This window comes from Prionailurus bengalensis, chromosome D3 (assembly GCF_016509475.1).
Source record: "Prionailurus bengalensis isolate Pbe53 chromosome D3, Fcat_Pben_1.1_paternal_pri, whole genome shotgun sequence".
In the NCBI taxonomy this organism is placed as follows: Eukaryota; Metazoa; Chordata; class Mammalia; order Carnivora; family Felidae; genus Prionailurus; species Prionailurus bengalensis.
In genome coordinates this window covers 6,031,461-6,055,112 of record NC_057356.1, presented here as the reverse complement: position 1 = coordinate 6,055,112, position 23,652 = coordinate 6,031,461, and the positions used below count along the sequence as shown (strand labels likewise).

Below are 23,652 nucleotides of genomic sequence, written 5' to 3'. Positions count from 1 at the left end.
AAAGCTGTTTTAAAAAAAGCTGTGTTACCCTAGCTTACCAACGTTTGCCCCACAGGTGGATAAAGTGGTTCAGATGTTCGAGACCATGTTGACCCGCCACACGACCATGGTGGTGGGGCCCACGGGAGGGGGCAAGTCCGTCGTCATTAACACCCTGTGTCAGGCCCAGACCAAGTGAGTATGACCCCGAGGAGGGGGCCTCGTTGCCCGGTCGTGGTGGTATCACCTAGTTACACTTTGCTTTCTCGATTCCTGGGAGGTTAGGTTTGTCTTAAAACACTGCCTTTTTTTTTTTTTTTTTTTAAATCATGAAAGTAAAAAGTTCATTCGTGTTTGAAACTACATACAGCTACCATGGGGAAGACATTTTCAAGCCAGGGTGTAATCCAGTTAGAAAGGAATGTGAAACATTTTTAATACCTTAGCTTCATGGCCACCAATTATTTTCATGACCCAGTCAGCTTCAGAATCGCATGCAATACAGAGTGAAACATACAGTCCTGAAAACTGAAATCTGAACACGTCAGTGTCCTAAACACCACTTTAGACTCGAAGTGGCTCGATTTGTTTCATTGCTGAGTTAGTCCACCTATTTTTATTTATTTTTGTTTTTATTTTTTTAAGAGAGAGAGTGAGCTTTCCTTTTTTTTTTTTTTTTAAATGTTTATTTATTTTTGAGAGAGACAGAGACAGAATGCAAGTGGCTTAGGGGCAGAGAGAGAGGGAGACACAGAATCCGAAGCGGGCTCCAGGCTCTGAGTTGTTAGCACAGAGCCCGACGTAGGGCTCGAACCCACGAACCGTGAGATCATGACCTGAGCCGAAGTCAGACGCTTAACTGACTGAACCACTCAGGCGCCCCTAGTTCACCTATTTTAGAAGGCAAAACAGTGACCCTTGTGTGCATCACCCTGTGACCGGGATCATCCGTGAGGGAAGTATTTCACAAACAACCTTATAAAGATATTTTGAAAATTAACTGGTTAAGTTGTATTTTCTTGGTGTTCAGGTTGCTCCTTCAAAGTGAGGCAGGATGCTCACCATTATGCAACCCTTGTTATGGTATCAGAGTGGCCAAAAACAGAGTGTCCCCTCCCCAGATGAGTTAACCATTGCCAGCCCAGTGGGAGCTAGGAAAGGGATCTCACACTCCTGATACAGAACATTCTAAAGACCTGGAGTGAGTTGTCGTGCCCATCCGTGTCCTGAAAACAGGTTTTCTCACCTCTCGCTCTCCTCCTAAGTAATAACTAGGTCCCAGAAAGACTTCGCTGCGTGCGAATATTCCAGCAAAAATCTAAATCAAGACTTATAATCTTCGTGATGTGAACATTTCTAGATAGTCTATATAAAATCAGTGAGTAAGTGACTGCCATTTTTCCTTAATTCTTCTTATGTTTCTTATGAGAAAGCCAGTGGACAGTGGCTCCCTGGCTTCAAGGGGGCTGCACCGTAGCCCTCCTGCTTTTTGTTCTTTAATTAATTCATTGTTAGGTAGTTGATAGAACTGTCACATACGTGTGTGTATTTGCACGCCACCGTTATTTTTAGGTAGTTAATTATGAACTGTTTGTGCGAGGTGTGGTTTTCTGTAGACGGATTCATCCCATCGTGTTGCAGGAATTTGCAGGCATTATGGTGGCAAATGCCACATCCACACGACGCACAAGGTCAGCAGCACAGAGCAGACATCCCGTAGATACGAGAGATTGAACGTTAGTGGTCCAAGGGTGTGTTATGTAGTCCTGGACGACTGTTGTCTCCTATACGTGAATTATGAAACCTTTACGTAAATCGTCACAGGCACGACTACGTAACTTAGCTTCTCGTTGCCCTGAAAAGGCAAGGCTCTGCCTTCAGTTCAGACCTCGCTTGTGCTGGGGCCATATTTTTGGTGAAACATGGTTCCCTTGCATTAAAAAAAAATTTTTTTTTAAGTTTACTTATTTTTGAGAGAGAGAGTGTGAGTGGGGGAGGGGCAGGGAGCGAGGGAGACACAGAATGTGAAGCAGGCTCCAGACTCCGAGCTGTCGGCACAGAAGCTGATGCAGGGCTCGAACCCACGGATCGTGAGATCGTGACCTGAGCCAAAGTCGGACGCTTAACTGACTGAGCCACGCAGGCGACCCTGTTCCCTTGCATTTAGTGTAAGCCATTGACGGTAATGGAGAAGCCCAGGGGAGAGTTTGTGTGGGTTGCATTTGAAATTTTGGACTGGATCCCAAACATCTAACCCCTGCCTAGGCAGCCCAGACTGTTTTCCTAATGTGTAGTCCACCTGGACCACAGCTGCAGCCTCTCTCCTTGGGTTTAGGCTCGGGCTGATGACAAAGTTGTACATCCTAAACCCCAAAGCCGTGAGTGTCATAGAGCTCTATGGCATCCTGGACCCCACCACCCGAGACTGGACAGACGGGGTGCTGTCGAACATCTTCCGGGAGATCAACAGGCCGACGGATAAGAAGGAGCGAAAGTGAGTACCTTTGTAAATGGGAGAGAGCCTGGGTTAGCCTCATATTAATTATCTGAATGTTATAGGTAAAGAAAAAAAAAAGACAATGTATAGTATTGTAGTTTCACGCATGGACGCCCACAGACTTAGAGTCAGATGTTGAAGGCCCTGCTCACAAAGTGCCAGATGCCATGTCCGTTCTCTGTGTGTTATCTCTGTCTCCTCAACTGCTAGGATACTCTGCTCTCTATAAGGATACTTGTCCTTGGATAAGGGCCCACCTGGGTAATCCAAGATGCTGTCATCTTGGGATCCTTAACGCCTGCAAAAATCTTTTCTTCCCCCCAAATAAGGTCACAGTCACAGGGTCTGGATGGACGTATCTTTTGGGAGCCACCATTCAACCCATTATACACGGATAGGGTATATGAAATACTTTCCTTTGCTCTTAACCTTACCATAAGAAAAGTTGGTGTCAAAACCAGTGACCAATAGCAATTGATAGTCTCAGTTTTAAGAAAAGACTGAGACTGTGATCCTATCCGTCTCCACACACAGCTGCTGCTCAGCTCCAGCAGATTGTTCCCAGGCAGGAGAGCAGGTCTGTGTTTTCAGCCTTCCGGGTTGCAAGAGAAGCAAGAAATTCAGATTTTGTGTGAAGTTGCATTATTCTTCAGTGGCAGTGACTGACTCACACAGATATTATGGTTTGTTTGTTTTTTTCCTTTTGATTTTATGGGTCAAACCTCTGGATCCAGTTGGGTGCTCTGTGTCAGGTCCTGGCTACAGAGCCCTGGGAAAAAGACATTCGTCATGAATGGGGAAGGGACGCCAAGTTCCATAAGAAAGCCTGGCTTACTTTTCTTGGGTTGCTATAGGTATATTTTATTTGATGGTGATGTGGATGCTCTTTGGGTGGAAAACATGAATTCTGTGATGGACGACAACAGGCTGTTGACGTTGGCCAATGGTGAGCGCATTCGGCTTCAAGCGCACTGTGCTCTGCTCTTTGAGGCAAGTAGTGATGAAAAATAATTTTTAATATGTCTTGCAGTTAAGAATTTAAATGTTTATTAAATTGGTAATAAATATAGATGACCAAAGAAAACCCAAACAGTGCAAGAAGAGTTTTTATGATGAGGGCAACTCAATACCTCCCTCACTCTTCTTACTCCTCTTTACTGTATCCTGGAGGTAACTGCTTTTCACTCTTGGGTTGTTTCTGCTGATCATTATCCTGTTGTCTGTATATAACACGCTTAGCATGCTGTTTCTTCCTGTATCAAGTTTACACAGTATCTACTCTATGACTGCTATGAAAGCGAGAGTACATCTCTCACAACACTAGCTCACTCCCCTCCTCAGAATACTAAACTAAACTGATTGCTACACCAGTTAAATCAGTAAAAAGTATTTGCGTTATTATGAATATGGAAATATTTACTGTAGAGCCAACTAGTATACTGCTATTATGTTTACTTTCTTTTTGAGCCTTTTTTTTTTTGGTCTTAGTTTGTAGTTGCCTTCTTTTTTCTCTCACACTATTTGCCTTTAATTTTCTTTTCATTTATTTTTGCAAACTTTCTATCATAGCCCCTGAACCTGTTTCATAGCTGTGGCCCTGAGACTTGTTTTCACTTCAGCTTAATGTTAAAGTTGTTCCTAAGTTGGCCTGCAAAATTCACTGATGCATGTGTATTTCCTTACCTTATTGGCTGACTGAACGGTGTCTTTTTTTTTCTCATGGAGAGATAGGTGTGTTAATATTGCTGGTTTAGATGGGTATGTATTAAGTTTTATACTACCCAATCTCAACTATGTTTTAAAAAATGAGGAAAAAATACTGAAAGGAAAACAGTCCAAAACAATGTTTATTTCTTGGTGTTGGTATTTTGGGTAACTTATTTTCTTCTCTATAGTTTTCTATTTTTGTCAGATATTCTACAGCATATTAATTTTCATATTAATTTATAGTAAAAGAAAAGTTAAAAAGATGCTACATCAGAAATGTATAACCTTCCCATGATAAACCTAAGTGTTCAGTTGGAAGCCTCATGAAAGCTGTGTTAATCTGGGCATGACTTGGGTTTTATGCAGTTGTGAAAACTTTGCCCAAAGCAAAGGCCTTTAAACATGCCGTTCAGCTGTTCGTAGCTTTAGACACGACTGATTTCCTTTATTTCTCTAGGTTGGAGATTTACAGTATGCCTCTCCTGCAACTGTGTCTCGATGTGGAATGGTTTATGTGGATCCTAAAAACTTGAAATATCAACCGTACTGGAAAAGATGGGTTAATCAAATACAAAACAAGGTGAAAATTATTTCTAAGATGAACTTAAAAGTTATTAGTATTCGTGCCTAGCTGAATAAACATAATCCAGGGGGATGTTTGTAGTTAAAGCCATGGCCTTGACCTTGATCTGCCTGTGATCTTAAGCAGTGTCAGAGCATCAATAAATTGGATGAAATCTGGAAGACACACTTACTAGATTTCCAGATAATTCCCTAGCTGGTGGGATAGGTAATCTTTTTTTTTTTTTCATTTGTTAGGTTATTTATTTATTTTGAGAGAGAGGGAGGGAGGGAGGCAGGGAAGAGACAAGCTGGGGAGGGGCAGAGAGAAAGGTGGACAGAGGATCTGAAGCAGGCTCTATGCTGATAGCACAGAGCCTGATGCGAGGCTCAAACTCACAAACTGTGAGATCATGACCTGAAGTCGGACGCTTAACCAACTGAGCCACCTAAGCGCCCCAGGGCTACGTGATGATTTCAGTAGTCTAGATCAAGGGTTGACATTTTTTTTTTCCTGTAAAAGGATTGAGAGTAATATTTTAAACTTTGTGGGCCGGCTGGTTTCTTTTGCGACTACTCAACTATACCATCGTGGTGTGAAAGCAGCTGAAGTACATGAATGGTCATGTCTATGTACCAATAAAATTTTATTTACACAAAGAAGTGGCAGGCCAGGTTTGGCTTGTGGGTTGTAGTTGGCAACTCCTGCTGCAGCCAAGCCCAGCTGTTGAGAGACTTCTCTCTAGAGGGGCCCAGCTTTTGCTGAATTGGATGGATGCAATGTGAAGGACCTAGCTTGTCACGTAATTGAGTTCTGACGGTTTTAGTTGACCTCAAACCGTGTCGCCTGTCACATGGCTGCTAAAATGTGTATTGTAACAAAAGGCTTCGTTGAAAAGTATAGAGATCGGTGTGACAGTCATGTGAAGGTAGTGCCTTGACCACACACCCAGGACACCATGACTGCGTTCTCAAAGCGACACAGGTGGTTTGGGTGTATCACTGGAAGCACTGCTAGGCTGATGGTCAATTGGAAACCAGGACATAATTATCCCAGAGAAGAGAAGACCGAGGGAAGCGCGATAGGACCATTGGAGGCACCGTCGTAAGGGAGAGAGAGTTGTGTCAGGGCCCGTGCGATCCCTGGTGGTCCTCAGCGCCTTGATAGGGAGAGGGGCTTCCACTGCTTTGCACTCTTCGCAGGATGACTGTGGCCGCACCACTTGAACTTGAAGATAATCAGCCCCATTTCTGCCAAATGGGACCCGTTATCCTCCCTCCCTCCCAGGTGGCGGGGTAGATGCTATGGCAGTGAAACGAAGCGCTTTGCAATGAAAGTGCCCCGTGAAGGACAGATCTCTCCACAAACGGAAGGCGCTGTTATCGGGGTTTACTCACCTGCCAAATCTACCCTTCATCAGAAGACCTTTCTCATCCCTCTTTCGCCAAGATCAGCTTTCCACTAACTTCCCCTTAACTAAAGGAGCCCTCGAAAATGCATTGCAATTCTGCTCTTTTATAGGCAGAGCAAAGCAATTTAGAGAGTCTCTTTGAGAAGTATGTGCCCTATCTCATCGATGTGATTGTGGAAGGGACAGTGGATGGAAGACGAGGCGAGAAGCTGAAGACCGTCGTTCCGCAGACAGACCTAAATATGGTGAGAAAATATCCCTGTTAGCAAAGAGAGATGCTTCCCTAAAGGTGGACCCACAGGCCAAGGGAAGCGGAGATGCCAGACGGGTAAACTGTAACGTCACAGGTCGCTTTCTTTGGCGACCCTGTGCAGGACAAGGTGCCAGGCTCCGTCTGACGGAACCGATAGGGTGGGTCATAGGTTCCCACCGCGCTGGGACCTGGGATCCCAAGGCTTATGACCAGAACTGACCTTGGGGTGGGGGAGTGGAATGAATGGGCTGATCCGGGATTTGCCTGGGCACTAGGTAACCCAGTTAACCAAGATGTTGGATGCCCTACTCGAAGGAGAAATAGAGGAACCAGACCTTCTGGAGTGCTATTTCTTAGAGGCTCTGTACTGTTCTCTGGGAGCTGCTCTGCTCGAGGATGGAAGGATTAAATTTGACGAGTGCATTAAACGCCTTGCTTCTTTGCCTTCTGTTGATACGGAAGGGGAATGGGCCAGCCCCGGGGAGCTGCCAGGTAAGATCTGGGCGTAGCCTGGTTTCCTACTCACAGCGCTTTGGGGGGAGGGTTTTGGAGGAAGTGACCTTGCTTTTCCATACGTATGCCCGTACGGGTTTTCCAGCTCGTTGGCTTCTGTAGACACACGTGCAATGGTCAGACCCCCCCCCCCCGGGGTACCCTCAGGAGTTCCAGCGTGTGAGCTGCTAGAGCAGAAGCCGCACTGGCTTGTCTTGTTGAGTCTAAACTCCTCCCCACCCCAGCACTCCCACCCTCGCACCCTGAGTTTAGTTAGGCGCTCGCTTCCTTTGCTGTTGAAGTTTTTAGAAATTTTCACACTTTGCATGACTTTGAGTTTCTTCTCCTTTGAATTTCTCTGTTTTTTTAAGACCACCTCTCTAATTTTCATCTGCTGTATTCCCGAGTATTTTCACAGGAGGTGATCAAGGGTGGATCCGTAGGTCCTTCTTAGGAGATCTTCGTATTAAGGTTTTTAGTTTGCGTGTGAAGAAGGTGCATCCTCCAAGAGCGACGTGTGATGAAAACCTGCCTTTTTCAGGAACTCTGTGTAACGCTAGGATCCATCTTTGTCTAGTTCTTTAAAAAAACTTTTTTTTAGCGTTTATTTTTGAGAGAGAGAGAGACAGAAGACAGACTGTGAGTGGGGGAGGGGCAGGGAGAGAGAGGGGGACACAGAAACCGAAGCAGGCTCCAGGCTCTGAGCTTTCAGCAGAGTCCAACACGGGGCTTGAACCCACCAACCGGGAGATCATGACCTGAGCCAAAGTTGGACGCTCAGCCAACTGAGCCACCCCGGCATCTCATCTTTGTCTAGTTCTTCATGATATTTGAACATGACTTGGCCGGTCACCATCTTTCTAAGCTGTATCCTATCATCATTACCCGGGGCGTTCTTTGTAAACAGCAAAGTAAAGTGGTCCCAGGACTTCCTAATGGGGAGCGCTGTGCTCTCCACCCTCCTGCTCGGGTGCCGGCTTCCTTGCTGGGCTCCTCCTGAGCTGTCTCTTCTGTTTCCCTCCTACCAACTCCCTCCCAGCTGCTCTTGGACCTGCTCAGGGGAAACCTTCTACGCCCTTCTAGAGACGTCTCTCCACCTCTTTCCTGTGAAAGCCACGAGTCCTCGAAAGGTTGGCTTCGAGCTCCGTCTTCTCATCCCACTTGCTTCTCAGCCAACAGCCACCCGCCCCCCTTTCAAATCCCGGCTCCCCTGGAAGTGCTTCCGGTGAGCGTGTCCGCTGCCGTCTCCACCGGAGCCCAGGGGCCTTGGCGTCCTCGCCATCCCGACCTTGCCTGGCGTCCGACGTGGCTGACCACTTCCTGCCCTCTTGAAATGTCCCTCCTCTTCCCTGCCGGCCGCTCGTCCGTCTCCTTCCTCTCCTCGGGGTTTGGTCTTCCAGCCTCCTTTCGTGCTGCAAGTCCTCACGGAGCGCTGGCCGCGCGCTCCCAGCTTCGGCCTGCCAGTCTCCTTCCCTCCTGAGCCTTCTCCTCGTTCCCTCGCTCTGTCCTACTGAAATCTGTGGGTTGTCTATCATTCATCTATCTGCTCGTGTATCCGTTGTCTATCTGCCTTCCATCTGTCTATCTGTCTATCATCTATATCTATCGTCTACCCACCTATTATCTATCCTCTGTCTGTCCACCTTGCACATCGGCGACCCTGACACTTTCTTCCCCCCACCCCAGCCCGTCACTTCAGCCTGTCGATCTCCACCCCCACATCTCTTGGGAGCTCTCCTGTCGGCTCTGCCCTGGGTAAGGTGGGAGCCTCACTGACAGATCTCCCAGTCTCCACTCACCTCCTCCAGATCCATTTTCCACTACAGTCGTACTGATCTCTGCAGAGGCAGACCCGATCACGTGTCCCACCGGAGACTAATGTCACACGCCCAGGACCGACAGGGTGGAGAACAAGCCCCTGAAATGGCCTGCCAGGCTCTTCACGCAACAGCCCCGCAGCCTTTGTGGCATTGCCTCATCTGCCCACCGTGTGCACTCCTCACTCCTTTCTGTTCCTCCGGCCACCCCGCCGTGCTCTCTTCTCCCTGACAGCCTCCCAGTGGCCCCCAGGTCTCTTGGCTCAGGACTCATGCTTCAGGTCTCAGACCGGATGGCATCTCCTTTGGGACGGCTTCCTCCCCGTGCTGGCTGCAAAATTTGGTATTGCTGGGGCCTCCGGGTGGCAGTCTCTCTGGGAGCAGGTGCACGAGGAACCTTTCTTAGAGCTGATCTGCGTAGCACCCCTGATGTTCAGGTACAGAGGAGTGTGGGCTGCGGGGCGCCTCGAGGTGCCCCGCGTGCCCTGTGGCACCTGGCGCTTCTCCGACCTCTTCCCTGCCCCTCCTGGTCAGACGTCCTCCCGGGCGCCCGCTGCACCTGCGCTTGCCCTGTCGCGGAACGTAGCGCTCCGCGTTGACATTGCCTGTTGACTTGCCTCCATTCCGCCCCCCACCCGGCCGCCAACAACTGTACAACTAGGTTCCAGGGTTGTCCGCCACCGAGCTCTCTCGTCCCCAGGGAGGGGGCTCAGCGTGTACCTGCCCAGTGGACGGGAGTGTAAGTTCGAAGTACTCAGTTAAGTTGCCGTCCAGGGGGCGGGTAGCATCAGTTCGTCTTATGCATGTCCCGGAGCTGACCCTGTATTTCCGTGTCTACGACTGAAGCGAAATGGACCATTATGTACCACAGGTCACCTCCCAACCATGTATGACTTTCATTTCGATTCCGCACAGAAGAAATGGATACCGTGGAATAAATTAGTTCCTGAATACGTTCACGTCCGCGAGAGGAAATTTATCGACATCCTGGGTGAGTGAGAACCAAACCCCTGTTCTCAGTGTATGGCTCTTGTCCTGTGAGGAAGTGAAAAAGATCCGGGGGCCTCCGTGGCCCCCTGAGTCCCACCCAGAGCGTTGGTTCGGAGAAACTGAAAAGATTGAGCCGTGGGTCTCACCAAGAGGGTGGCGTTTCTGATTCTGTTTATGTGCGGCTGACTCTGAGCGTCTTCAGACGTCTGTGGTTCTCAGCTGTCACCTGACAGGTGGGGTGGGGATAGGACAGTCCGCTCTGCCCTCCCCCCCCACCATCTCCACGGGCCCCCTGCAGCCTGGAGAGCTGGCCGGCTGTGCGAAGGAATGAAGGAAGAAAGCGAGAGGAAAGAGCAGGGCAGCGTGTGGTGGAAAGGGCTGCCTCGCGAGGTCGTCCACCACGGACGTTTAATGGGTTGTGCCGTGTTTTTTAACGCACCCCTCTGGCTATTTAGAGAACGTAGTGGCAGGATGACTTCCTGAAACAAACGTCTGGGTTTGGTTCCGATGGAATGAGACCTACCCATTTCCCCAGGAACCAGTCAGGACTAAAAGCAACCAGTGCAGGAGCAAGCCAGACCTGGTTTCGCGGTTTCGTTCTGTCTTTGGAGGAAGTTGTTGGTCAGGAAACCAAACCCTGCAGATGTGTGGCTGATGTAAGCCGTGGAGAAACTGAGTTTTTAACATCCCGAGTATACGTCGGAGTCGGACACGAAGAACGGTTTGGGGCTTCTGAATCTGGACCGTAGCAGTGACCGCACAGCTGTAGAAATGTACCAAATGCACCAAAACATACCCTTAAAATGGGTGAATTTTATGGTGTTTAAGCGATGCCTCCGTAGCGCTATTAAAAATAACGATTGGGGCAGTGACATTCCAGACGGTAGCCGTGTACTCACTTTCAAGGTCGCGTCTTGGGGTTTTGCCGACGCCTTTTATGGGACGTTCGGAATTCCGTGAAACTCCGGGTTGCCGCATGCTCCCCTTTGACGTTTCTGTGATGCCCCCCTCCTACCGTGTTCCCCAGTTCATACAGTGGATACAACGCGCACCACCTGGATGCTGGAGCAGATGGTCAAGATCAAGCAGCCGGTGCTTCTGGTTGGGGAATCTGGCACCTCTAAGACAGCCACTACCCAGAACTTCCTCAAAAATCTGAACGTGGACATGAACGTAAGTCGTGGTTGGCATCCTGCTGGGTAACAAATCGCCCCCGCGCGTAGCAGCCCAGGGCAACAGACGCTTACTGTCGCACCATTTCTGCGCGTCAGGGATCTGGGCATGGCTTAGCTGGGCGGTTCTCGCTCACGCTCTGTCCTGAGACTGCTGTCCAGCGGTCGGCCGGGGCTGGAGGCCTGATGGGGGTGCTGGAGGGCCCTCTCCCAAGGTGGTGGGCCTCAGTTCCCCACTATGTGGACCTCTCCGGGGGCTGCCAAGTGACCTCTTGACATGGCAGCCCGCTTCTGCCAGAGCGCACGTCCACGACGGAGCAAATCGGATGCCACACTGCTTTTGGTGACCTAGGAAATCACCTTCCCTCGCTTTGGCCGTGGCCTGTGGGAGACACAGAGACCACCGTGAATCACCTTGGCCTGTGGGAGGGGGCTACGCGGGTGAATGAGTACCTGGAGGGTGAGGGTGGACGGGGGTCATCTTGGAGGCCGGCCGTCTCTTTATTCATCACCTTGCTGTGGTTTTGAAAACCTCAAGGTTTTCCTTTCTTTCCTCCAGGCCTGTGTTAAATGTGGGAGGGTCTGACACGTGGGGGACACTGAGCTAGCTGGGTGCCACAGGGACAGACAAGAGCGAACTTGCAGTCAGTTCTGGAGGGACTCACAGTTGGGTGGGGGGGGGGGACAAATTCGGAAACGAACCCTGTGAAACATGACACTGCAGAACATGCCAGGGTCCTAAGACATTAGGAAGGGGGGTGCCAGGGGTGCCTGGGGGCTCAGTCAGTTAAGCATCCAGCTCTTGATTTCAGCTCAGGTCCTGATGTCACGGTTCATGGGTTCGAGCCCCTCCTTGGGTTCTGCGCTCACAGTGTGGAGCCTGCTTGGGATTTTCTGTCTCTGTCCCTCCCTTGCTCACACTCTCACGCGCGCGCTCTCTCTCTCTCTCTCTCTCTCTCTCTCTCTCTCTCTCTCTCTCAAAATAAATACACTTAAAAAAAAAATAAAGAGGGGCGCCTGGGTGGCTCAGTCGGTTGAGCTTCCGACTTCGGCTCAGGTCATGATCTCGCGGTCCGTGAGTTTGAGCCCCGCGTCGGGCTCTGTGCTGACAGCTCAGAGCCTGGAGCCTGTTTCGGATTCTGTATCTCCCTCTCTCTCTGACCCTCCCCTGCTCGCACTCTGTCTCCCTCTGTCTCAAAAATAAATAAACATTAAAAAAAAAAAGGAAGGAGGCTGTCAATTCTCCTTTCTATACTCAGAGTTGCCTTACATGGGCCACCTGCTCATCATTTCAACTGTCCTGGCTTCAAACAATTTTTATTTAATGTTTTTTTTTTTTTTCCAATAACCAAGGCAAGATTCTGTCTCCTCCAAGAAGCTGCCTGTGCTTTTCAGGATATCCAGCTGATACATACTTGTCCCAAATCCACTCACTGACTCAGTTCTCTGTTTTTGTTAATATCTGCTCATCCTTTAATTTTCCAATTCCTGTTTTGGCCTCCTGGAACCTCAGAGGGGAGAAGAGTTTCCTGCGGCTCTTCTTTCTGACTCCCTTACTTAGGCTTGTTCCCCGGGAAGCCCTGTGACCCTCTAGGCCGGGGAGTGGTCAGCCAGGCTTCTCGATGGGCATCACATGAAGGATGTGGGCAAGACAGGGCCAGGCTGCCCGCGAATGGTCGAGCCCAGTCACAGGTGCACGGAATCAGGGTTTATTCAGCTTGAAGGATGTCATTGTGGAGGCACAGAAGGGATGTTTATAGCCAGAGGGACCTAAGAGTTTGTGGGGTCAGGCAAACAGCATCCACATTCAGAACGCCCCCCACGACGCCCCTCTGCCGGGACTCAGCAGCTGGTGCTCATCGGCCCGGCAGTCACATCGGTGCACATTCGTTATGAGGAGACGCACGTTGACCTTCATCGCACGCGGCTCCCGTGCACCTGTCGGCACCTCTGAGGACAGTGCCGTCTGCAGCAGTGGTTCTCAAAGTGTGGTCCCTAGGCCAGCAGCATTGCCTGAAAACTCGCATACACGATCCTAGACATTTTGAATCAGAAACTCTGAGGATGGGGCCCTTTGAGCCGTTTGGCACAGGCCCTCCAGGTGATTTGGGTGCATATTAAGAGCGAGAACCATTGACCCATGAACTCTCACCAAGTGCTCTAAGAAGCACAGTGAGGGGTCCTGTGTGTGCCCCGTGCATGGGGGAGGCTCTCCACCCAGGGGCCCGGGTCCCCCCTCACCTTTCTCTCAGCAATTAATTCCAAAGGTGCTCTCTCTGACCTGTTTATTAAGACATAGCAGGCATGATAGTAACTTCTGGTTGAATATTACTTTGTCACGTGGAAAACGCCTTTGGGGATTTCATCGCCTGTGATAAAATCACCCTATGAAGCAGTCCAAGCAGATGCTATTAAAACTGTCTTACGGATGAGAAAAACGAGGTTCTAAAAGGTTGAACCTCTTTGGGGCGCTTGGGTGGCTCGGTCGGTCGGGCGTCCATCTGACTTTGGCTCAGGTCATGATCTCGTAGTTTGTAGGTTCAAACCCCACGTCGGGCTCTGTGCTCTCAGCTCAGAGCCTGGAGCCTGCTTCAGATTCTGTGTCTCCCTCTCTCTCTCTCTCTCTCTCTCTCTCTCGGCCCCTCCCCTGCTTGCCCTCTCTCTCTCAAAAATAAATAAGCATTTAAATAAATAAGTATTAAAAATTTTTTTTAAAGGTTAAACCTCTTTTTGGAGGTCACTTAGCCCGACTGTGCAGAGCTAAGACCCCTTCGTTGACATTGTGCCAGAGGCCCACGTGTGGTGACTGGTCAAGCTTGGCCTCACACAACCTGCTGAAGGGGAAGAATGCTGTACCGGCGCACACTGGGTTATGGGAAAGTTCAGACGCCGGGGAATTTGCAAAATGGACGGCAGCGCGCGGTCCAGCATTTCCCGCTGGTACTGAGAAGAGATGACCACCTTCTGGAATGATCTCTCTCTCTTCCAGATTGTGTTGATAGTCAACTTCTCCTCCCGCACCACGTCTCTGGATATCCAAAGAAACTTGGAAGCAAACGTTGAGAAGCGAACCAAAGACACATACGGCCCGCCCATGGGAAAGCGCCTCCTGGTGTTCATGGACGACGTGAATATGCCAAAGGTGGCGTAAGGTTAAGGAGCAGGGGGCGGTGGGGCCGGGCCGCGTGCTGCGCTCGCGTCGCTGTGTGTGCGCGCGGAGTCCGTGAGTGTGCGAGCGCGTGCCTTCGTTCTGCACGGTGCCCGCAGGGTGCTGGCGATGGGAGCCAGCTCTGGAGACAGTGTGACTGGAAAGTTCTACTGACACAGCGGGACTCTTCCTTACTGATTGCTTTCCTAGAGGAGTTAGGCAGCAGGCAGCCTCCAGGCTTTTTACAGCATGTATTCGAGTAAGTGGTTTCTCGATGAGCTAGAGCTCAGACGATAGTGTTGTTCTCAGTGCCAGGTACATGGAAAGCATAAAGTCAGACGCCTCCCAAGGATTCCTCTGGATTTACCAAGGAAGGGAAACTTTAGCATGCAGGAGTGTGTTTCTGGGGCCGGAGCCTGAGAGTTGTGAAGTTTTCTTAGTACTAAAATTTAAATTTATGCAATTTCTGCAGAACCATTTTTTTCCTCTGAAAATCTATCCTCTAGATGGACTGTGTGCAAAGCCAGGATTCATCCACCCATCCATCCATCTCTCCTTCCATCCATCTATCCACCCACCCACCCAGTCTTCCTTCCTTCCTTCCTTCCTTCCTTCCTTCCTTCCTTCCTTCCTTCCTTCCTTCCTTCCATTTGCCCATCCGTCCATCTATCCATCCATCCACCTACATTTCTTCCACCCATCCACCAACCCACCCATCCATCTGTCCGTCCATCCATCTTCCTTCCATCCTTCCATCTGCCCATCTGTCCATCTATCCATCCATCCACCCACCCACTGACCCACCCATCCATCTGTCCATCCATCCATCTTCCTTCCATCCTTCCATCCACCAGTCCGTCCATCTATCCATCCATCCACCCACCCACTGACCCACCCATCCATCTGTCCGTCCATCTAGCCATCCACCCACCCACCCACCCACTGACCCACCCATCCATCTGTCCATCCATCCACCCATTCATCCACCTTCCTTCCTTCCACCCATCCACCCATCCATGCACACACCCACATACCCTTTCATCCATCTGTGCATCCATCCAATTAACGTGTATTTATTGAGCGCCTCCTATGGGTCTGGTGCTGTGCAGTGACAAACAGAACATAAGTAGTCCCTGCCCTCATGGAGTTTATAGTTCAGTGAGGCAGACAGATAAAAAAAAATAATAATTACAAATGAATATGTAGTTGCAAACCTCGAGAAGCCCCATGAAACTAAAACCAGAGTGCTCTGAGAGAGGAAGAGGAGAGATGAGAATTAGTTTAGATGGTTAGCAGAGGCATCCCTGAGTTCTGCTTTACGATACTACTGTTATCTCCTTTCTTTAAACACTAAATCAAGGTGGATGAGTATGGCACACAGCAGCCGATTGCCTTGCTGAAACTGCTGTTGGAAAAAGGCTACCTGTATGACCGTGGGAAGGAGCTCAACTGCAAAAGCATTCGGGACCTTGGCTTTATTGCTGCGATGGGAAAAGCTGGAGGAGGCCGCAATGAAGTTGATCCGAGATTTATTTCGCTGTTCAATGTCTTCAATGTACCATTTCCTTCAGAGGAGTCTTTGCATTTAATTTATTCCTCCATTCTGAAAGGCCATACCTCGGTAACTTGATTTTAATTAGCAGTCTAGGGGCGCCTGGGTGGCTCAGTTGGTTAAACGTCTGACTTCGGCTCAGGTCATGATCTCACGGTTCGTGGGTTCGAGCCCCGTGTCGGGCTCTGTGCTGACAGCTCGGAGCCTGGAGCCTGCTTCGGATTCTGTGCCTCCCTCTCTCTCTCTGCCCCTTCCCTGCCATCACTCTGTCTCTTTCTCTAAAAAATAAACATTAAAAAAATTTAATTAGCAGTCTGAACTTGAGGGCCTTCTGTTGGGTAGAGTGTTTGCATGGTCCTCTTGGGCATTAGACACAGCAGGCACAAGGCCCACGGTACTTTTAGGGGCACACAAAAATGTTTTCTTTCAAAACTGGAAGAAAAAATATCCAGTCTGGATTATATTCATCTTTATATCAGTGCAGTCATAAAAGATAAAGTAACATTTTTATGGAGGAAGGGGCCCAGAAGGCAAAAGTGCCTTGGGTCCGTGGAGTCACGATGTGGCCCTGAGTTACATGTGTCACATTGGGCGGCAGCAGTGAATTAACTAGGGGACCAGGACCTGGAGTCAGGCCCCGTGCTGCTCCTTGGGCAAGTTCGTTGAGCTCTCCTGGACCCAGTTCTCATCTGGAATGGGGATGACGATGGCAGCCACCTCACAGAGAATGCACGTAAAATGTGCGGCGCGGCGTCTAGAACATAGCAGATGCTCATCAGATACTAGTTACCGCTCTCCTTAAGTCGATTTAACTTGGCCATCCCACAAGTGGAACCCACGCATTTAAACGATGACCTTCTGCTCCCGGCATTTCCCTCCTAAAGTGAGGTTTGCACACAGTCTTCAGGGGCAGGAAAGGTAAAGGTGTGGAGTGGCCAGGTGTGATCACCAGGGACTGTGAGCACCTGGTGTTTCGTGCCTTACCTTAAGCCATTCGCTTCCAAAACCGTGAGGTCTGCCCTAGTCCAGTCAGACTCCAACGGAGGGCTGGTGTGGGCTTTGGTTTCACATCATGTTGACTTGTCAGTTAATGAGAAAATCTAGGGAAACAGAGCAAATCAGATGGTGAGTTTCTCTGGCTTTTTCAGTTTTTTCTTATCTCCTCTTTTTTTTTTAATTTTTTTTAAACGTTTATTCATTTTTGAGACAGAGAGAGACAGAGCATGAGTGGGGGAAGGTCAGAGAGAGAGAGACACAGAATCTGAAACAGGCTCCGGGCTCTGGGCTGTCAGCACAGAGCCCGACGCGGGGCTTGAACTCACGGACCGCGAGATCATGACCTGAGCCGAAGCCGGACGCCCAACCGACTGAGCCACCCAGGCGCCCCTCTTATCTCCTCTTTAAAAATTATGATAAAATTCACATAGTGTAGGATTTGTTTTAACCACTTTAAAGTACAGTTTATTGGCACTGAGTACATTCGCAATGTTGTACCATCATCACCACCACCTTATTCCAGAATATTTTCATCACCCAAAAGTAGTCCCGCTATCCCATCCTTCAGCCCCTGGCAATTGCTGATATGCCTTCTGTCTCTCTGGATTTGCCTCTTTTGGACATTTCATATAAAGGGACTCGTACACCATGTGGTCTTTTGTGACCGGAGGCTTTCATCTGGCATCATGTTGTCAAGGTGCATCCGTGTGGTGGCACATATCAGTGCTTCGCTCCTCGATGTGGCCAAATGATGTGCCATTCGTTGTATGGATAGACCACATTGGCTTATCCATTCATCCATCGATAGACACTTGGGGGGGTGTCTTTTCAATTTTTAGGTGTTTCATGAAAGCATCATGGCTGTGAGTGACAAGCTGACCTTCTGCACGTTGGCGCTTTACAAAACCATTGTGCAGGACCTGCCTCCCACACCATCCAAGTTCCATTACATCTTTAATCTTCGGGACCTCTCAAGAATTTTTAATGGTCTTCTCCTCACTGATCCGGGGCGGTGAGTTTGTCTTCTCTCCATACCCATGTGGCCCATGGGAATGATGGTGGATTTTCTTTTAAGACAGAGGACTTGTCAATGAAATGGATGAATTAACGTATCCATTAATCACCCAGTGTCTTTTTGTTTATGTTAAATGAAGAAAAGGGTTAAGGGCTTGGTTAAGGCCAGATGACTTGTAAGCCCTTGACTTGAAGACAGGGGAGCCGTGAAAGACAGATGCGTAGACACGTGATATTTAAGCCCTTGGTGGCAATGCTCTACTGACTGTGTATTCTTTCTAAAGTTGCCTTTTGCTAATGCACCTGAATTGTTTGCAGTTGCTAGTTACGTTTTGTGAAAGACCCACAAAATGGAGAAGTAAGCACAAGGGACGGAAAGGATTAAATCTGGGTATAAAACTTTTCTCATTAAAGCTGGACTTCTGTCTCTACGTTAATGTGCGCTTTATGTAGGTCTGCAAGCAGAGTCCACTTTTGTGGATTCACGTTGAGTCCACGAAAAATCGAAAAGTGAGTTAGTTGAGGACTTTCCACATACCCAAACTTGTTCTCAGGTACCCTTGAGGAAGACCAGGGGAAGGCAGCTTCAGGGATTTAAGGGGGGAGTAAGGGCTCTTTGCCAGCAACCAGAGAAAGGTCTCGAACTGGGGCCGGATGGAGCTGGTTCTTAAAATACGAAGCTGCCAGTGGCCTTGATGCTGATTTTAAATTCTTACATTCCAGCAAGTAGAAGCCGTGTCGGGTACTCATTTTATGTCACTTACGTCATTTACGGATAACGTTCTTTTTCTCCCCTACGGGAGGGTAAATTATAGATGATGATTTTATGGTCTTTACACTTAATTTGTTAGCTTCCACTAAAATTTCACTAACGTGAGGCCAGGGGGGAGAAAGGACTGTAGAAATGTTGTCCTTTCCCACACCCTGTGTATCCATCTGAAAATAGTAGCGTTTAGCCCCTCTCTCTCTAGATGGCTTCCCGACTGATTTTGCTCCTGCCATCACGTAGGTTCCAGACGGTGACCCAGATGGTGAGAGTCTGGAGAAACGAGTGTCTGAGGATCTTCCACGACCGATTAATCAATGAAACAGACAAGCAGCTGGTCAGTACCTCAAACTATACCAGCAAATTCAAAACTCTAACTACAAAATTCTTCTCTGAGTGAAGTAAACAAGCATACCCACCCCCCCCCCAAGTATTTTTTTTAAATATAGTTCACCAATTGGAGAAAAATACACTAACAACAGAAGTTGATGGATAGAGGAGGGTGGATTATGGAGTACCTTGCAACGGAGAAAAGAATCGAATGCAATATGTTCTTTTTCTGACAAGTCTCAGCACATATATGTTGTCGAGTTTGAGTCCTTAAGCGGTCTTCTGTCAAAAGGTACAAGACCACATAGGCAACCTGGTTATGGAACATTTTAACGATGATACGGAGGCGGTGATGAGGGATCCCATCCTGTTTGGAGACTTCCGGACGGCCCTGCAGGAAGAGGAAGCACGCATTTATGAAGATATCCAGGATTACGAGGCAGCCAAGGCTTTGTTTCAGGTGTGGATGGGGCTTACCTTCTCCACAGCCTCACTTTTCCTGGGAGCGCTTCTCAGCGGAGCCCAGCACTGGGAAGAATACCCGTGCCTGTGTCTCAGGGTTCAGAATGAGAGCTTGTGTCTTATCCGGTGATTGCCACGTCCGGTGGTACGTGGGGATGACCTGAGGAATGTGTTAAATACACCCCTCTGGGTTTCCATTCATCCAGCCCAGGGAGGGTCCCAGGGTTCCAATGCACAGCCAGGTTTGGGAACCACTCAGCTCTCTGCTATCCATTTTCGTTTTAATTCACGAACTGAGCCTTGTAATCAGCTTTGGCTCACTGCTGGCCGATCACAAACCAGCCCATAGAAGCCCTAATCGCCAATACTAGATTTAGTCCCATAAACCCAAACAATTGAATTATTTCAACCACTATAGATTATTGGGGGGGGGGGGGGGGAAGAATCTCTCCTCCGTTTTTAATTTCTCCCGGACAAAAGGAAAGTCTGTCTCTCAAAATCCAGTGATCCTTTTTCTCTCTTTTTTTTTTAATTCAGGAAATTCTTGAGGAGTATAACGAAAGCAACACCAAGATGAACCTGGTTCTCTTTGACGATGCCCTGGAACACCTAACCCGCGTGCACCGCATCATCCGAATGGACCGCGGCCACGCCCTGCTCGTGGGGGTCGGAGGCTCAGGGAAGCAGTCTCTCTCCAGGCTGGCCGCCTTCACAGCCGGCTACGAGGTGAGTCGACCTCCCCTCCCAGAAATGGTTTATTAAAGCAATTTCGCCTGTTGGTAGTTCATGCAAACATTGGAAGAATCGAAAACAGATCAGATCATAGCATGATGTTTTCATAGAGTGTAGAATTGGGTTTTTTCCTTGTTATTATTTTAACCGAATGTCCGAAAAATCTAAGTTTTGTATTGTTTTCGAATGTTTTTTTAAATTTAGTTTTGCGAGAGAGACAGAGACAGCGTGAGCATGGGAGGGGCAGAGAGAGAGGGAGACACAGAATGTAAGCAGGCTCCAGGCTCCGAGCTGTCAGCACAGAGTCTGACGCGGGGCTTGAACCCACCAACCGTGAGATCATGACCTGAGCCGAAGTCAGATGCTTAACCAGCTGAGCCACCCAGGGGCCCCTTGTATTATTTTTAGAATGGACACTATGTCAAATCGAATTTGCAAGTCAAACTTGAGGCAATTTTGTGGTTTGTGGCGTGCACTCCTACGGAGGAGGGATCGGCCCAAACCTCCACGGACCCAGCATTCAGGTCAGCAAGTTGCTGGCTGCTGTGTCGGCACAACCAGCCCACACGGTCCTGGGCCATTCTTAGAATCTCTTTCAAAAAACAAATCCCCAAACAACAGCTTTATCGAGATATAATTCACAGACTGTACAATTCACCCATGTACAATTCGGTGCTTTTTGGTATAGTCACAGATACGTACAACCATCAACACAGTCTATTTGAGGACATTTTTGTCACCCTCAGAAGACATCCTCTGCCCCTTAGCTATTACCCCTCTATATTTCTGCCCCTCATCCAGCCCTAAAAAAAAATCACTAACGTACTTCCGGTCTCTATAGACATCCCTATCCTGGACTCTCATATAAATAGAATCATAGAGTATGTGGTCTTTTGCGACAGCTTCTTGCACTTAACCGCCTGTTTTCAAGCTTCAGCCTCATAACACTGCCCGGTTCCTTTTTATGGCCAAATCGTGTTCTGTTGTATAGATTGACCACACCCTGTTTATCCATTCACCCGTTAACGGACAGGTGCCCGGTTTCCACCTTTTGGCCGCTGTGAACGGTGCTGCTGTGAACATTCACGTACAAGTTTCTGTGTCCACACGTCCACCTAGGTGTGGAATTGCCGGGTCGTGTGGCAGTTCTGTGTTTGATCATTTGGGAAACTGCCAGATTGTTTCCCAAAGCAACTGCACCATCGTACGGTCCCACCAGCACTGCGTGGGGGTTTCTGTGTCTCCACACCATTCTTAGAAACTTACCGTGGGCTCCTGCCATACCCACTGGCAGTGCCCTTGCAGGAGTCTCTCAAAGCGGAGACGTGCAGCATGCAGTGGGGCTTAATTTGGAACAAGAGTCATCTCCACGATTCACTTGTTTATTTTTGATTTCGTGGCTTGCACTTGAGGTGTCCTATCCAGAAAGTCATTGCCAAGACCCATGCATGACTGTGTGTGTGTGTGTGTGTGTGTGTGTGTGTGTGTGTGTGTGTGTGTGTGTTTTAGAGAGTCTGTGAGTCAGGGAGGGGCAAGGGGGAGAGACAGAGAATAAGCTGGGCAGGGGCAGAGAGAGAGGGGGACAGAGGATCCTAAGCGGGCTCTGTGCTGACAGCAGAGAGCCTGGTGCAGGGCTCAAACTCATGAACCTGAGCTGAATCTAAGGGTCAGATGCTTAACCTACTGAGCCACCCACGTGCCTCTGTGAGAACTCTTTGTACAGAAGAGCAGTCATGATTAGTTCAATGGATCTAGCTTGCAGTATATGCTTTTGTTTAAAGTATTTCTAAAAAAAAAAATAAATAAATTTGGTTGATTTACCTTCCAGATCTGATAAAATATGTGATCCAGATGTAACCGTTTTTATAGTTTTTGTACATTTTCCTAGACAAGTTGATTTCTTCCGTTGATCGGTCCTGGTAAATCTGATGTACTGTCCCCTGAGGTAGTGTCGTGCATCCTGGCCTGGCCTGGCCTCGAGGAACGGCAGAGAGGATGTCCGAGGGACAGAGGAGAAGGGTGAACGTGTGCTGGGCTGTTACTGTGCCCTTGGAATTGGGGGGGGAGGTTGGGGAGTGGGGTCATAGCGAGCTGTTCATGCCCAAGTGGTGTTAGGAACTGTTGAGGGCGGGGCGCCTGGGTGGCTCATTTGTCGACCTCTGACTCTTGATTTCGGTTCAGGTCATGATCTCACGGTTCGTGAGTTGGAGCCTCTCGTCAGGCTCTGCGCTGACAGCACGGAGCCTGCTTTGGATTCTCTGTCTCCTTCTCTCTTTGTCCCTCCCCCACTCTCTCTCTCTCTCTCTCTCAAAATAAATAAACTTAAAAAAAAAAGGAACTGTTGAGGGCAAGGGGGAAGCTAACTCAGGGAGGATCACTGGGGTCTGCACGTATCAGACGGAACCAGAGACCACACGTATTTGGCTGAAAGTCATCCATGTTGCCGTGTGTGTGTGTGTGTGTGTGTGCGTGCGTGCACCGAGTGCCCTGCGTGAATGTGCCTTTGCAGGCCCGCGTGAGTGGCAGAGCGTGCACGTGACCCCATGTGCGTGCGTATATCGGGGCTGAGGGGTGGCAGCGCACGAGGGATGTTCTAGTCGCTGTAAATCCCCTGAGCTCTTTCAGAACTGACAGTTGGCTGTTTGCAGTTCAACTTCCCGGCCTCTGAGCCGACGGAAATGAACGGAGAAGGTGTGTCCTCATTTACATTTGTGTCCATTTCGAAAACATGTAATAGGATTTTAAAATTTTCGGGATCGAAACCGGCTTCCTACTTCGTTTCTCTACACACCTTCCCACAATCTGATTTTCGATGAACTCGCAGCCGGGCCTGTACCCACACGTGATGGTTGTGCTTGTGTGGGTTCCGTTTTCCTTTCTCCCCGCTCTGTGACTCCAATGACTCGTGTGTTTTTTTTAACATTTTTAAAATTTATTTTGAGAGAGAGAGAGAGAGAGAGAGAGAGAGAGAGAGAGAACAAGCACGAGCTGGGGAGGGGCACACAGGGAGAGAGAGAATCCCAAACAGGCTCCAAGCTGTCAGCATAGAGCCCGATGCCAGGCTCGAACTCACGAACCATGAGATCATGACCCGAACTGAAGTCGGATGCTTAACCGACGGAGCCACCCAGGTGCCCCTCCAATGACTCATTTAGCGAATGAAGGTGTCCTTTTCCTCTGCCATACTCACGTGGTCCCCTCTGCACAGACCTGCGTTCCCTGCACACTCTGTCACGCTCTACACGTGTGCACGCCGTTTGCACAAAGGACTGTCAGAGTTTTCTTCGTCCCGCGTTTCTCACTCAGCAGTGTTTGTGAAAATGACCCGGGGCGTCTGGCTCTGCTGTCACTCGTCCCCTGCAGACGGCTGCACGGCCTGAGCCTCTCCCCCTGCCGTTGGCCTGTGACCCTCACGCGGGCCGGTCGTCTCACGGATGCTGTGCTCCGTGTCGGCAGGTGTTTGAGATCCTCCTGAGCCGAGGCTACTCGGAGAACAATTTCCGGGAAGATCTGAAGAACCTTTATCTCAAACTTGGGACCGAGAACAAAAGGATGATCTTCCTGTTCACGGACGCCCACGTGGCCGAGGAGGGCTTCCTGGAGCTCATCAACAACATGCTGACGTCAGGTACGCGGGCTGTGCTGGCCGGATACCCGGCCAGGAGGAGGGGCCGCTCGGCGCGGGCCTGGTGGGGCCCTCGGAGATCAGAGTCGTCCTTGGGCAATGATGAGGTCTAGGCTTGTTCCCAAAGGTCCCTCTGGCTGCCCTGAG

At 49.3% G+C, this 23,652-nt stretch overlaps 1 protein-coding gene across 1 annotated transcript in view; it reads left to right on the top strand.

The window, feature by feature from the left end:
• Positions 1-23,652, top strand: part of DNAH10 (dynein axonemal heavy chain 10) — a 147,412-nt gene that overhangs the window by 86,595 nt on the left and 37,165 nt on the right. The window contains exons 38-52 of the mRNA XM_043559162.1: positions 56-174; positions 2,315-2,473; positions 3,331-3,466; positions 4,641-4,763; positions 6,267-6,401; positions 6,685-6,901; positions 9,590-9,709; positions 10,736-10,881; positions 13,870-14,022; positions 15,389-15,649; positions 17,416-17,588; positions 18,600-18,693; positions 18,979-19,146; positions 19,686-19,874; positions 23,337-23,508. Of these exons, the coding sequence (XP_043415097.1) occupies positions 56-174; positions 2,315-2,473; positions 3,331-3,466; positions 4,641-4,763; positions 6,267-6,401; positions 6,685-6,901; positions 9,590-9,709; positions 10,736-10,881; positions 13,870-14,022; positions 15,389-15,649; positions 17,416-17,588; positions 18,600-18,693; positions 18,979-19,146; positions 19,686-19,874; positions 23,337-23,508 (2,365 nt within the window). The remainder of the gene's footprint in view (positions 1-55; positions 175-2,314; positions 2,474-3,330; positions 3,467-4,640; positions 4,764-6,266; positions 6,402-6,684; positions 6,902-9,589; positions 9,710-10,735; positions 10,882-13,869; positions 14,023-15,388; positions 15,650-17,415; positions 17,589-18,599; positions 18,694-18,978; positions 19,147-19,685; positions 19,875-23,336; positions 23,509-23,652) is intronic.